General features: G+C 38.3%; 1 protein-coding gene across 1 annotated transcript; it reads right to left on the bottom strand.

The window, feature by feature from the left end:
* Positions 1-3,842: 3,842 nt before the first annotated feature.
* LOC118796413 (zymogen granule membrane protein 16-like) lies at positions 3,843-5,165 on the bottom strand. Its single transcript, XM_036555275.1, has 3 exons — positions 5,114-5,165; positions 4,439-4,565; positions 3,843-4,203 (listed from the first exon to the last, which is right to left on the bottom strand). Exons 1-3 carry the CDS (start codon positions 5,163-5,165, stop codon positions 3,843-3,845), a joined length of 540 nt encoding a protein of 179 aa, XP_036411168.1.
* Positions 5,166-14,295: the final 9,130 nt, after the last annotated feature.

Raw genomic sequence — 14,295 nt, 5'->3', positions numbered from 1 at the left:
CTACCCTTCTAGGGCAGGAATTTATCAGTTGCCTTACAACTGAAATAAACAAATAAACTAACTAATATAAAAATTCAATTTAATAAAATTTGATTGACTGTTTAGACAAACTCCAAGCAATTCTATGCAATTCCTAGATGGTGGTTTTACAGTATATTAACAAACATGTTTGGCAGAATTAAGCTATATCTCTCAAACCAAAAAGAAATGCTACCTCAGTGTCACTATATACATATTTCACAAAGATTAGAGCATTAGACGTACATTTGTGCAGCTGCATACACATTAAGAAATAATACAATTCAATGTCAGAAAATATCAGTATTACCTGATGTGTGAAACAGTGTTTTGGTGGTCTAAAGAGGAAGAGAAACAGTTGATGAAATTAAATGAATTCTGTTAATTTTAAATTTGAATTTATGTTTTGTTCCAATTTTTTTTCCAAATGAGACTGGTTGAAAACTAATTTGTGAGAAACACAAAAAACATGGAATTTTTATTCAACAAATGAGTACAACAACTTCCCAATTACAAACAAGCAGCTCTACTGCACCTTGGGATATTTGTAATGTACCTCACGTTCACAGGGTTTCCATCAGATGACTTCTCCACTCAATTACTACTCAGCATATTAAGCGCAAGCAAGTAAACAGCTCAAAGTAGGCTTTTGTTTATGGCTAGGACAGATGCCTGTATTAGTCCTTCTAAATCAACATATGCATCAACATATGCTTTTCCAGGCCTCCCTGTGCGAGCTACTCCTGTCTCTGATCTCCATCTTATGACTTTACTCCAAGAAACTCACCAACTCTCAAGCAGGCAAGAATCAAAAGAGCAGAAGTTTGGCATAGATATTTTCTGTGTCCTTCTTGAGATTGTGGTCAAACGCAGAGTGTTCTACTTGTGCACAGCTACATTTATACTGTCCCTTGAATTCCATTTATATTAGGTGGCATGGTCTCGAATTACAGGCGTACTGCCTTTTGTCCCTTTGTCTATTGTTACTCTTCTTCCTTCAACACCTTTATGTTGAAAGAAGAGAGTTTACCTTGAACAAGAATTGTGAAACTGCAAGACTGACTGCTTGTCTCAGGCTAACAGTCTCATGTGACTTGAGTCACTTTTGCCCACATGCACAATGCTGTAGGAATGATCACAGTGGGAGGATCACTCCACCACTGGGGGACCAGTACAGAGAGGCATCTTGACTGAGAGGCACAACCACACAGGGAGGGGGCATCAGTTGCTTTGAGGTTGCAGAACAGAGAGATCTGGTCAGGGTGTATGGTTTGAAGATGGATTGGAGGTACAGTGGAGCTATTTCATGCACTGCTGTGAGGAGAAGAGAGGAAAAGCTGAGTATCATCTGCATAGAATTGGTATGACAATCCATGGTAAGAGATGCCAGGCTCGTGCAAGGAGGGGACCAAGTATGAAGCCTTGAGGGACACCTGTAAGAAGGCTATGTTCATGAGACAAGCTGCCAACCTAGGAAACTTTAAAAGACCATCAAGAGATGTAGGACTTAATCCATTTAAAAGCTATGCCAGAGATCCCGAGTGTGGTCAGATGGGCAGAGTGTGTGGGAAAAGGAGTCAGAAGTGGAGACGGCTACTGGGGTTGCTGTGTTGTTAGGGATGATCCCGATTTCGGTGAGGGCCAGGGGCTGGAGGGAGATATGGGATTTGGTGGACTGACAGTTCTACAGGCCTCTGTGTTTACCAATGGAGGATAGATGAGGTTGGAAGCTGTACAAGATCGAGTGGGACCATGATAGTGGGTGTGTTTTCCACTGGAGATGTGAACAGAAATTGGAAGGTGACACATGGTGGTTCATAAGTCCTTCCTTGCTGGACTGCTTAAGGAGAATATCCTTAAATAGCACTACCAACACCTGATTACAATTAACTATGCAGCTGTCGGGTATATGGAAACTTATTTGCAATTTACATTTACATTTATTCATTTAGCAGACGCTTTTATCCAAAGCGACTTACATAGGTTACAGTTCTTTACAATGTTATCCATTTATACAGCTGGATATTTACTGAGGCAGTTGTGGGTTAAGTACCTTGCCCAAGGGTACAACAGCAGTGCCCAACTTCCAAAACCATCCCTGTGGATTTAATGGACTCACCCTCCATAGAAGAATATGTAAAGTTTAACATTATTTTGTAATATCAGCATCTTGAGTAGGTGATGATAAAGTACAAGTTATGTCAAGACAGATCTGTTATTTCTATAGTGATATTTTTTTAAATTCCATCACCATTACTTTATGACACTGATTAAACAGACAATTAGTTCAGTAAAGCTTAATTCAAATAAGATAACTTGTATGGATACACACACATCTAAGTAATGTTTTTTGCGGTGATCAAACTGTGGTTATCATTTTTGTATTAATTTCATGTTTGTCACTGTCTGCTTGTTTTAGTTATTCTAGTTCATTTTGTTTTGTCAATGTTTGTCTTTGTTGTTGTTAGTAAAGTTGTTTTAATTACTTTATTGTCTTGTCTGTATTTTGTATGGACTAACCAGGCTCTAACAGGCTTAAAAGACTTCATTTTATTAATTTTCATATTGTTTGTGGAGTTTTATTATCCTCACCACTCTTCTACTCAGTTACCAAATCAGCTGATTAATTAAGACCACTGCAACTGAAACTATGTGCCCAAATAATTAGAAAACAATGCCACTGAAGCAACAATAATCACAACAGAAACACAGACACAAAAACAACAGAGTATTAACACTACTACATGCTAAGCAATAAGCTAACACAATAGAAACAAGCACAAGAAAATCGCCAGTTATTTCAATAATGGTACAAACAACACAACAGCTCATTAACAAGAGACAAAACTTGGCCTAATTTAGCAGGGCACAATCACTCACCTCAGAACTGAGGAAATGCACTCCAAGATGCAGAAAGAGGACCTTTTCCAGAAAATTATCCATGGTTACTCTGCCATTGCTTTGTTCTATAAATATTAAGTGGCGGAAGCAGTCTCAGAAATGGCAGACTCCCTACCTGCAAAGTTCTGCTGTTTGCTTTGGATAGTTGGCTGTCTGAATCTCTGGAATGATGATTTAAATGATTGTGTTGACCTTTGCCCCCTCTTCATCATTGCATTTGGCATGCTGTCATAGAAATTTTGATTGTTGCTTACACTGAAGGCTTAAAACCAGAGTCTTTACAATATGGATGGAAATATACAAAGAGACAGTGACTGGGAGCTCACAGACGGAGCACATTGGCTTCGTTCCGCCAGGGATAGGTGTGGGTATGTTGGCAGGGGCTTCGGTCCCATCGGCAATAGCGACCCCTGCTGGTTGGTCAGGCACCTGTGGTCCAAGTGCCAAAGCTGCATACAAAATGTCTTCCTCCAACTCGTCTTTGTGCTAACTTAGCTTGTGGACCGCAGTGTGAAAAGAAGCAGTGGCTGACATCACGTGTCTTGGAGGAGGGCATGTGCTTGTCCACGCTCTCCTTGACAGTGGGGGTTGTGCAATGGGACTGAATGATAACAAATTGGACATTCCAGAATTCGGGGAATTGGCCACTCCAAATTCGGGAGAAAATGGAAAAAGGAAAAAAAAGGAAATATATAAAGATACAAATAATTCTTTTTTCAGTATTAAAAATGAAGGGAAAAGCACCATGGTTGCAAATGAATACAAATTTATTGAATTGGTTTGCACAGTAGAATAAGAGTGACGTGAAGTGTGTAGCAGGATTAACTTGCTGTTTTATGCAATACATTTTCTGCTCATTGAAAATCACTTAGATTTTATGAAAAGAATGAGGTTTTACTATTCATTAAAACTTTATAAAAGAACTATGTAAGAGCCGGCACGGTATTGTTTCCAATCATTGGACTAGCGTGCGGCATGTCATCGACCATTGCCCAGTGGGCACCCATCGAGGTGATTCCATTCCCGTTGAAACGCCCGCTGAGGAAGCGCAGTTCGCTCTCGCTGTGGACAGGGTAGAAGTTGAAGGAGGTTCCCACAGGCTGGCCTACAATGAAGGAGCGCCCTCTGCTGGTGACAAATACCAGCTGGTAGATGTAGTTGCTGGGGTTGTATTTTCCCGAGACCTGGACAATGGCCTCGCCCTCAAAGAGAGACATCTCCAGCGGGGTGCTGAAATTGCGGCCATAACGAGGGCTCCAGGAGAAGTCATATCTCAACTGAAATCTGAAAAAAAAAACAAAAAAGAAAAAAACAAAATCATTGACTTGCCACTTTTGACATTGAACAGAGACACAAACACTGTGATCACTGTGTTTATATTATTCCAAACATAAGTGTGTATATACCTAAGTTTGCGTATATTGAAGGTAAAGAAAAAAGGACTTGGAGCAAGAAATTAAAGAAATTATGGGCTTTTTAATGTTTCTGTAAGCAGTGCTCCAGTGTAAGTGCAGTTTACCCAGTGATGTAGCTGCCACTGATCTCCCACACTCTGACTGCGGTGATGCGGCCCTCCCCATCAGAGGCGTAGGAGGTGCCACTGCCCCCACCCACAGCAGCTGAGTAGGAGTAGTACTGTGGCTTGTCTGAGACCACAAACACAGAGTAACAGTCATTAAGTAGTCCCTCATAGCTGGTTTATTAAAGTAGGATTTCAGTTTTAGACTGCTATCAAGGGTGTCACTGGTCTCATTTGGGGAGCATGTTACCACCTACAATGCTGGTTCAATCTGACCAGATGGACAGTCCATATTTTTTGGATGTCATGCTAGGTTGTTTGAGATAGCGGAAGAAAACCCGCTCTCTATAGCATTTTTCATCAGTGCTGTCATATTGAATTCAATACAGTTTACCACATGTCCTCAACATAAAAAAGAATTGGTCATTTACAACAGAATTTAGTTTCTTATCTTTTGTGAAGACCAGGGCCATTCAAAAGCAAATCTATCTCTCGCAGTCAGTGTTTTTTCTTGCAGTTTTTCTTTTCTATTGCAGTTTAGTATTTGTTTTGAAAAATGTGTTTTCTTGATAATTGCGCTGTTATTATTGAATAAATATATGACGTGGCCCTGATTATGTGGTGCACATGGATAAATAATTGTTTGATTGTAGTCTTAATAGGTTTGTTACTCACACCAAGCCCAAGAGCTGCCACAGAGCAGACACAGAACCAGGATGGAGAACATTCTGCAACATGAAAGCAAAGGGAAACAATGCAAAAATTCCATCAAATACAAATTCCATCAAGCACTGGAAATCAAGCATTACATCACATGTTAGCATAGCCTACACAACACTTCAATCCCACTGCTGAAACGAGCTAGGCCTACATGTTCAAACCAAAAGGAAATGTGTTACTTAATGCACATTCAAAGCATTAGAGCATTACATGTACACATACACACATTTGAAAAATAAATGTACTTCAATGTAAAAAATATTGAATTTTTTTTTACCTGATATGTGAAACAGTGTTTTCTGTGGTCTAAGGAAAAAAGACAATTTAAATGTAAATTAATTCAATTAATCTAAATTAAAAATAAGTTTTGTTTTGCATTTATCTCCAGAGTTTTATGTGGAACACAAAAAACATGGAATGTGTAGTCAACAAATGAATACAAAAGCTTCCCAATTACAAACAGGCAACACTACTACACTTTAGGATGTATGTCATGTACTTCACTTTCAGAGTGTTTTTAGATCATTTCTCTTCTTAATCACCATCCAGGACAGTAAGAACAAGCAAATAAACATCTATGCTCAAAAGCAGGCTTTAGTTTATGGTAAAAAAAAAAAAAACTCACCAACTCTGGAGCAGGCAAGAATCAAAAGAACAGCAATTTGGCGTGGAGATTCTCTGTGAACTTCTCTGGATTGTGGTCAAATGTGGAGTTCTCTAGTTCTCTACCTGTGTTGGGCTACATTTATACTGTCTCTAGAATGCCACATAGGTGTCAGGGTTTCAGGTGTGTTGGCGTTTGTTGCTTAGTCTATTGTTTTCCTTCTTCTTTCAACACCTTTTATGTTTCTGTCCTTTGCGTCTGTATGAGTGTGTTTAGTCTGAACAAGAATTGTGAAATTGCAAGACTGATTGCCTGTCAGCATCTCTGTCTGAGTCTGAGTAGTGCTCCAAATTCTTTTCAAGGAGAAAGAACTGTGGTGTGAACCCTCAGGCTAACGTGGTGTTGTGTGGCGTGAATCTCTTTTTGCCTTAAGAATGCAGAAAATTGATTAGATGGCACAGACCGGTTCCCTCAAACTTTCCCCTCTTCATTTTAAGAAGTAACAGTAGCAAATACTGATTATGACCCAGCACAAGAATTTCATTTAAAACTGACCACGAACTAGTTACAATGTGTTATTACCCCTAAGAAAAATAGGATACTTGGCTCATCTCACCAAAACATCTTCTGCGCTCAATCAGGAGAGCTCCAATACATCCGCATGTAGCCAATGGCTATTTTTTTCCATCACAAGTGGACACTCTTTTGAAGGGTAAATGCTACTCTGCTGATACCACCTACAGACGGATCAATCAGAGTGTCTGAGAGTGGTGAGACAAGGGGACCAGCTTGTCCCAACACTGCATGTTCCTGGACATCACCAGCTGATGATAAACTGTAGATGGGACCAAACCTGGGCCGCTGACCCCAGTTTGCTGTCAAGGTGACCACCTTAACCACTAAGCCAAGCCTGGGTGTAACTGAGAATAACTGACCGTGTGATACAATGCTACGGTGTCTCCCCTTCATATGTCACTCGCTGCATCTGCCATAGCCTGCCATCCTGAGAATTTTCATCATATTTCCAGGGTGCTGTCTTTGCAGCAACATCTGCTGCTTATCTCTTGCTAGTTATTATCTGATTAATAATCGCTTCAGCAAAAAAATCCAGAAAAAAACAATGTATTATCTGGTCTTCATGTTGTCATATTGTCTCATTCCTTCTGTATGAACATTATGTTTATATATTTAAATGATTAGGTATGCAATCAATCATGTTTCACTGGGAATAACATATAGCTTTTTTCAGAATAATACCAGTTGTAATAATTAAGATATTTAGCAGAATTAATCATTGTGACATAGTTAGGTAAAGAGGGCCTCAAACTCTCATGGCAGTAGATTATTCAAATCAAGAACATACCTTCTTTACCTACATTAATGAAATTTACCTATTATTATTATGATACCATGAAATCATACCTTATAATTATAGTACACATAGAATTATACCTTATAATAGTTATACCTTAAAAATATTATGTTTAATTATTTAGTTTTTCTTTCCTGGAATGCCTGAGTAATAGATAGTCGAGAGAATAGTAAAAAAAAGAACTCCCACAGGTATGGTAAACATTCTCAGTATGTCTCCAGCACACTTCCAGGGCTTCCTCATACCAAGGTCATCACTGAGGTTTGGGGCCTGTGGTATGGGAGTTAGAGCAAGTTTTTTTTTTTTGTTAAAAAATATTTGATAAGATACAAGACTTATACATACAATACAAGATACAATAATAATAACAGTATTAACCAGGGCGGGGGCGGGGGAAGGGGGGGTGGTTTCTACTTTATACCTTACTGACATTAATTTCATTTTTAAAATTTTCTTTCTTAAAACTGTAATTAAGTTACATTCTGATGATCCATTGTAAACAAATGCATTGTATTGTTATAGCTCATTTTAGAACCATTGTTTAATCGATTTGATCAATCTGATTTCAAGTGAACGAACCATTTCCCCTATGTCTACAAAACTGAAGAAAGAGTTTGAACCACTGAATAATCCTTAACATTAAACCAACTTTGTGACTAATTCAATGTATGAACTGCCAATGTATTAAAAGCCAGTCAAGAAACAATGGCATTTGTTTCTGATTCATAATATTTTGAAATCTGAAAGGAAGTGTGTTAGTAGGCAGGGGGAAGGAAATTTAGCTAAATTTAGTTCATTTTCCCCATACAGTGTTTTGGTCCTTCAGAGATGGAGTTCATATCTTACATCTTCAGTTTTTAGATCTGTTGTATGGATTGAATAGACTCCTAGCTCTTCACTACTCTCAAAAGTTCACTCCACAGTTACCAGGTTTGACTTTTCCGCGAACTTGGCAGAGCTATTTGATGTGTTGCCCTCTTTTCAAAAACTTTCAGATCTTACAGAATATGCATTTTGACTTATAATCTCAAGGATGCTTTTCTGATACTTCTTCACATTTCTTTAATGAGGAGTTGTTGGCAAATACAATTAAATTACATACTTAAATACTTTTCAACCTATGTTACATTGCTGTCCAACATATTATTTGTCTTAAAAAAGGTTTAAGGTACATTTCCACTCCATGATTTTACTAGTAGCTGAAGTATAGCTGTTAGACCAGAGTGTCCTGTTAGTCATCGTTTTCCTTCTCTTGTCTACAGACTTTAGACACACCAGTCTGATTACAGGCAAAAACATGCCCAGACAAATGACTCTGCCAATTACTGTCACAATGCTTACTGATTTCAGCCACTACCAGCTTAATTGTTGTATCGAACTCCATTTTAGACTGTGTTTTTAAGAAATTAAAAGTTAAAATAAAATTAAAATTTTCTGTCCGTCAGCTCATATATTTCAAATTGATTTAATTTAATCTGATTTATCTACAGATGTTGATAAAACTAAAGTATTCAAGTGTTATCCTAATTTTGACAAATGATTGCATTGTTGCAAGTCAAAATCTTGACTTGTTTCCAGAAACTCTGGTTTCTCTTGTTAAGGATCACCTCAATGGAATAAGGAAGTGCGTGTTCTCCTACCGCTTGGTAAAATTTCCACACAGACTTTGAAAGGCTGCATTCTCTCGAGATACTAAAATGATATACCAGGACCTGGTAACTTAAAAGAATAGGGGAAATTTTGTGGAGCATTCATTAGCATAGTTTAGCATAGTGGTGAGGAGCAGTACTTGTAAACAAAAAGTTGCCGGTTTGATTCCGCCAATTGCCTCAGTACATATGAATCAATCACATGTAAAAACTGAAGACTGTGTACGTCATTTTGAAAAAGACAGCTCTGCTAAATGACGGTAATGTAATAATGTAATGTAATGTGGGTCAATATCTGCATTTTAAATTTGCATCATACTAATATCAATACGAGTAAGTTTAAACTGTGTTTGTGCACAAAAATATTTTGTTGGACATGTGAAATGCAGGAGTGTTCGTAATTGTGAAATGGTAATTGAGTGACGACAGCCTCCGACGCATGGTGCTGTTTCAGTCCAACATTGTGAAACTGCATACATTCTGCAGCATGCGGGGGACGGCGAGTGAAAAGCGTGGTGCTGAACAGGAAATGATCCATTCTAGCACACTTGTAGGAAGCATGAAAATAGGTGCTGAAAGGAATTTAAAGACAATGGAGAGAACAATAGAAATAATACTTGGTATGAGGATGAACATGCTTTACAGCTCCATAAAAATAAAAAAATGTTCCCATAATGAATACCAAGTCTGTGATGGGGTCCAGCTCAGCTGTTTGTTCAAAGCTTCTCGGAATGAAGTTGGCACCTGCCTGAAAATGTGAATACTTTTCCAGTGCCAGGGAACAGGTGAAGGCAGGGATGCAAGAGCAGGAAACATATTACCTGTGGTGAATGGATGATACAATGTTTGTTACAAGAGCGTGTCATTTCAAGAAATTCCCCCTTTCCTCAGGTTTAGCACTCTCTGAGTTGAATGTTCAGTAAGTTAAAGTGAAGGTATTTTTGAGTAAGGCAAAATGTAGCAGTTGCTACATGAGAAAATGTTGGACTAACAAATGGTCATGTGATTTGCCCATGCCAAGGAAAAATCTTTCTCTGGTGTATGAAATCAGCCTATGTAACATATATTAACTTGCTTTTGTTATATTTGCTAATAAGCATGACAAATGATTTAACACTATAATCACAGAATACTGAATGTAGGTATAGCTTGCAAATTACCTTGAATAGCCCATTATGTATATACACTAACATAAATACCATAAATATCAACAGATGGATTTTAATTTTACATAATAATCAATATGCCATAAAGAAACGTTATAAGAAAATAACAGTAAATAAGAAGCCCTTCGATGATTTTAAGTTAGTTGATAGTAAGCTAAGTTGTATATCATACCTATATCATATCATGTGCATATATCATATATCATAGTGAAGGAAAAAACATCCAGCTGAGTGGAAAAATAATTTGTAGCTGTTTTGCTACCAAACAATACTAACAGAACTGGTAGCTGTGCCTTCTGTTGTCGTTTTAGTAGGCAAAAGTAGTCTACTTAAGCCACAATGTTTTAAGTCCATGAACATCAGACAGAAAATGCAGGCATATACAGTGTTGCTTGGCAAAACATGACTTACAGGAAATGAAGGTGGAAGAGCTGCATGTGTGGCCCCTGAGGTGTGAAGGAAAAGACATTTAAAAAGTTATTGCTGGGTCATGTGAAATAAGCAAAATGCTATTACACTGTAGACACATTTGGCTCTACTGAGTCAAAATTTTGTCCTTCATATAATCCCAGTCATCTCAAATGAAGCATAAACCACCAGCCCTGCAATGTATGTTTTCAATGTTTTTACATAAAAGTGAATCCATGGATGGATGATAATAAAAAAACTTGACAGTTCAGTATAATATATTAATCGTCCAATCAAATTTTAAAAACATTTTCACTGCGGCCCTTCGACATTGATATTAGCCACCCGTGCGCCACAATCCTTTGCTTTTCATCAGAGCTATAACCAAGCCTCTGCTGTGAAAGAAATAAACCAAACTGACAGATTCCAGAAACAGGCCCTCGCCGCACATGTGCTGGTACTTAAAGATCCACTTATCTCACGTATGGGAACAATGCTGCCCTTGACAGCAGTTTGAAGCTGAAATCCTGCCATGAGGGACTACTTAATGACTGTTACTCTGTGTTTGTGGTCTCAGACAAGCCACAGTACTACTCCTACTCAGCTGCTGTGGGTGGGGGCAGTGGCACCTCCTACGCCTCTGATGGGGAGGGGCGCATCACCGCAGTCAGAGTGTGGGAGATCAGTGGCAGCTACATCACTGGGTAAACTGCACTTACACTGGAGCACTGCTGAGAGATTCTCACTGGTTAGCCCAGCTGTGACAGACTGTGACAGATACTGCTGCACTGTACACAGCAGAGAAAGCAACTGCTCCTTACACCTCCAAATAATGTTATCAAGTAAGACTCAGGCTAGAAATACACTTTAGGCTTGATTTTTTTTTTAATCAATGCAGATGCTATGAACCTCATGTTTTTCACTGACCTTTAAATCATCCGGATGATTGATTCATTTACTATGAGCACTGCATGCGATATGATCAGTGAACCTGCTCTCTCACACCCATCTGCTTTGACCCAGAAAGAACCTTTTTTAAAATCTATATCCATACATTTTCTGTATTTTCCAAATACCATAAAATACATCATAAAATACATTAGGCACCCAACGTCTTCATTTTAAAAATTGATTTCACATACTTATTTACTATTAATCTATCAACCACTGAAATAAACAGGATGAGATTTATCTGTGAGACTAATTATCTAATTGGAGCTCAAGTATACGCCCTGAAGTCCACTGAATTGTTCCACCCTCACCAGCAGAGGGCACTATCTCACCATTAGCCTGTGTATAGGCACATCCCCCAATGAGATTTGGGGGATTTGTACAAAATAAAAAATAAAAAAGGGAAACAGAAAAAATAACATGATCCCTCATTGGTTAAGAGAATCAATTTCATGTTAATCATAACAAACGATTTCTTTGATACTTGCATTAACATTCGCGCTAAATCCTTTTTTGCGCGCCTCCAGTTACGCGTATTCTCCCGTTCAGAATGAAGGCGGGCTCATGAAAGAGGCGTGATTTATTTAAAATAGAAGTTGACAGAGTCACAACGTCGTTTATTTTGGCTGTCGGGAAAACGTGGAACATGGACTTAAGCATTTACCATGTGAATGTCATTCCATTGAAGTCCATACAAACCATAAACCAGATCCTGATTTTGAAAATAAATGCAAAGAGAGAGCTATATTACGCCTCAAAGGAAAGCATTTTTTATGTATGACATAAATCCAAAAAATAAAGTAAATATACTAAGCAACACATGTGCTGTGCCTATGCATAAAGACATGTTTGATGTGTGGAGGTTCATTAACCCTTTTTATGCTATGTAGGGCGGCATGTTAGGCTACGTTACATCGTTCGTTATGTTTTCATTAACGTTATTAAGCTTCTCATAGTTTTCAGTTATCATTTGCTATATATATATATATATATATATATATATATATATATATATATATATATATATAATTTAAATCGCTGTTTCAACAAAGCTAAAATTAGCTAGAATTTTTCCAATCTAGTTTTCTAATCACACCGGTTTTAGCATACGCGCTAAACGGCTAATCACACCGGGGTGACCGTAGGCGCGAAAGGGTTAATAAAAAACGTACTATTGTGGAAAAGGTGCAACAAAATGCATGTTCCAATGTCTACGTTTGAACTCATGCTGAGTAGCCTGTCATTATTTCAAATTCATCAGTACTCACTGTAAGCTAAATTCATTATTGAATGGGTAACGCTTTTTATACTCATCTTAATTGATATTTCTGTTTTATTGTAATTGAACTAATGAAATTGAATGCGATGTTAAACGTTTTTTTCTGTTTAACAATGTAATATAGGGTTACAAGAAATGTTATTGTAGTTTTAAAAATAATGACACACAAATATAGTACATTTTGAACTTTATTTGTACATGTATAATAATTTTAAAAGTAGGGCTACCGCCGACTTAAAAGGCAATATGGTGTTTCGCCAGGTAGAACACTGCCTTCATGGCGCGCAAACCATAGATTTAAGCCAAGGGGACAATACGCGTAGGCTGAAAAGTGCGTAGCTGCGCGCTTCTTTTTTTTTGACTTACGCGCATGGATGAATACGCCCCTTAGTGCAACACCAAGCTCCTTGCGACTGAACAAATTAATTTCGTAAAAGTCTAAATATTAAGCACTGTGTGTTCAGTGTAACTATGGTATGGCAAAGGGCAATTAACAGTGACAGTGACAAAGTTTGTCCTGTACTTGAATGGACACCCCCTTCACCCACAAAGGGATAGAAGCCCTTCTTTTGGGCCAGGTATGGGTTAAATTTTTGGCAAAACAATGCAATGTGAACACAGGCAGAAATGGATGCTATACTAATGCTGGCAGCTCTTTTGTCTTTGGAGAGCTGATAGCAGCAGGGTTATAATAGTTTTACGTTTTTATTTTGATAATATGTTTGTATTCAGTCTGAATTTCCGTTTAGTTTTAGTTAGTTTCACCAGTGTTTTCATTAGTTTCAGTTTAGTTTTTATTTCATGGACTCATTTCTATTTCGTTTTAGTTTATTATAGTTTCAGTTTTAGTTTTAGTAATTTTAGTTAAGGAGAAAAATCGTCTAAGATTAGTGCAGCGTGAAAAATAATCTGCTTATCATTGAAGATATCAACATTTCAAGACTAAACTTAACTAACATATGCGATACATTTGTTTCAGACCACACAGAATTTTGGGAGTGTGACCAGTGGCGGCTCCTGCCAAATCTCTCGGGAGGAGGGGGCAATTGTTGCGATGATGGCTAAGCGGTGACCCGTTCAATGGGTAAATTAACAGCTAGCTAACTTGACATTGTCACATTGAATTGAGCAGGGGTAGCAGAACAAAACGTTACCTACTTCGCAGCCTGCTAAGCCACGTTTTCCGCTCATACCAGCTCCGCGAAAATCCCCAGCTATATAATTACCCCCCCCCCTTTGTAGATACTTGCTTGATGTTTAAATTTGGTTCTAATTCTTTAGTTGCCAATTTATCTTGCTTACTACGACGACTGAACGGTATTTTTAATGCCACGATCGAGTTGCTCTCAGTTCAGGTAACATTACCCATGTTGACCTCGAATGTGACAAGATCGCTGGCGGTCCCAGCGATCCCTACACCAGGTTCCGTATGACGAAAGCACATTAGTGCAAGCCCACCCAGAACCCATACAGATTGCATTGCAGCGCCTGCAGTTCGAAAAAAATGCCTTAACATGAGAATCTATCAAAGCGATCTGTGCGATCTTCTACCAGACTGAAATCGCCCGAAAGGGGCGGTACTCCACGGAACACGACTTGACACTGATTGGACTATGATATTCAGAGGCAGGACAAACTGTCTAGAACAGTCACAGCTAGCGTAGCACTGTGGTAGGATGTGTGATGTAAAAAATTCCCTCCCTTTCTT

Source organism: Megalops cyprinoides, chromosome 21 (assembly GCF_013368585.1).
Source record: "Megalops cyprinoides isolate fMegCyp1 chromosome 21, fMegCyp1.pri, whole genome shotgun sequence".
NCBI lineage: Eukaryota > Metazoa > Chordata > Actinopteri > Elopiformes > Megalopidae > Megalops > Megalops cyprinoides.
The sequence above is the reverse complement of the archived record's forward strand: the minus strand, read 5'-3'. Positions and strand labels throughout refer to the sequence as shown.

Excerpts from the sequence above, each read along its gene's own strand:
- LOC118796413 (XM_036555275.1), bottom strand. The coding sequence starts at position 5,165 with ATGTTCTCCATCCTGGTTCTGTGTCTGCTCTGTGGCAGCTCTTGGGCT. Across the intron at positions 4,566-5,113 it reads TGGCAGCTCTTGGGCTTGGT|ACAAGCCACAGTACTACTCC; the intron begins GTGAGTAACAAA and ends TTGTGGTCTCAG. Across the intron at positions 4,204-4,438 it reads AGTGGCAGCTACATCACTGG|ATTTCAGTTGAGATATGACT; the intron begins GTAAACTGCACT and ends TTTTTTTTTCAG.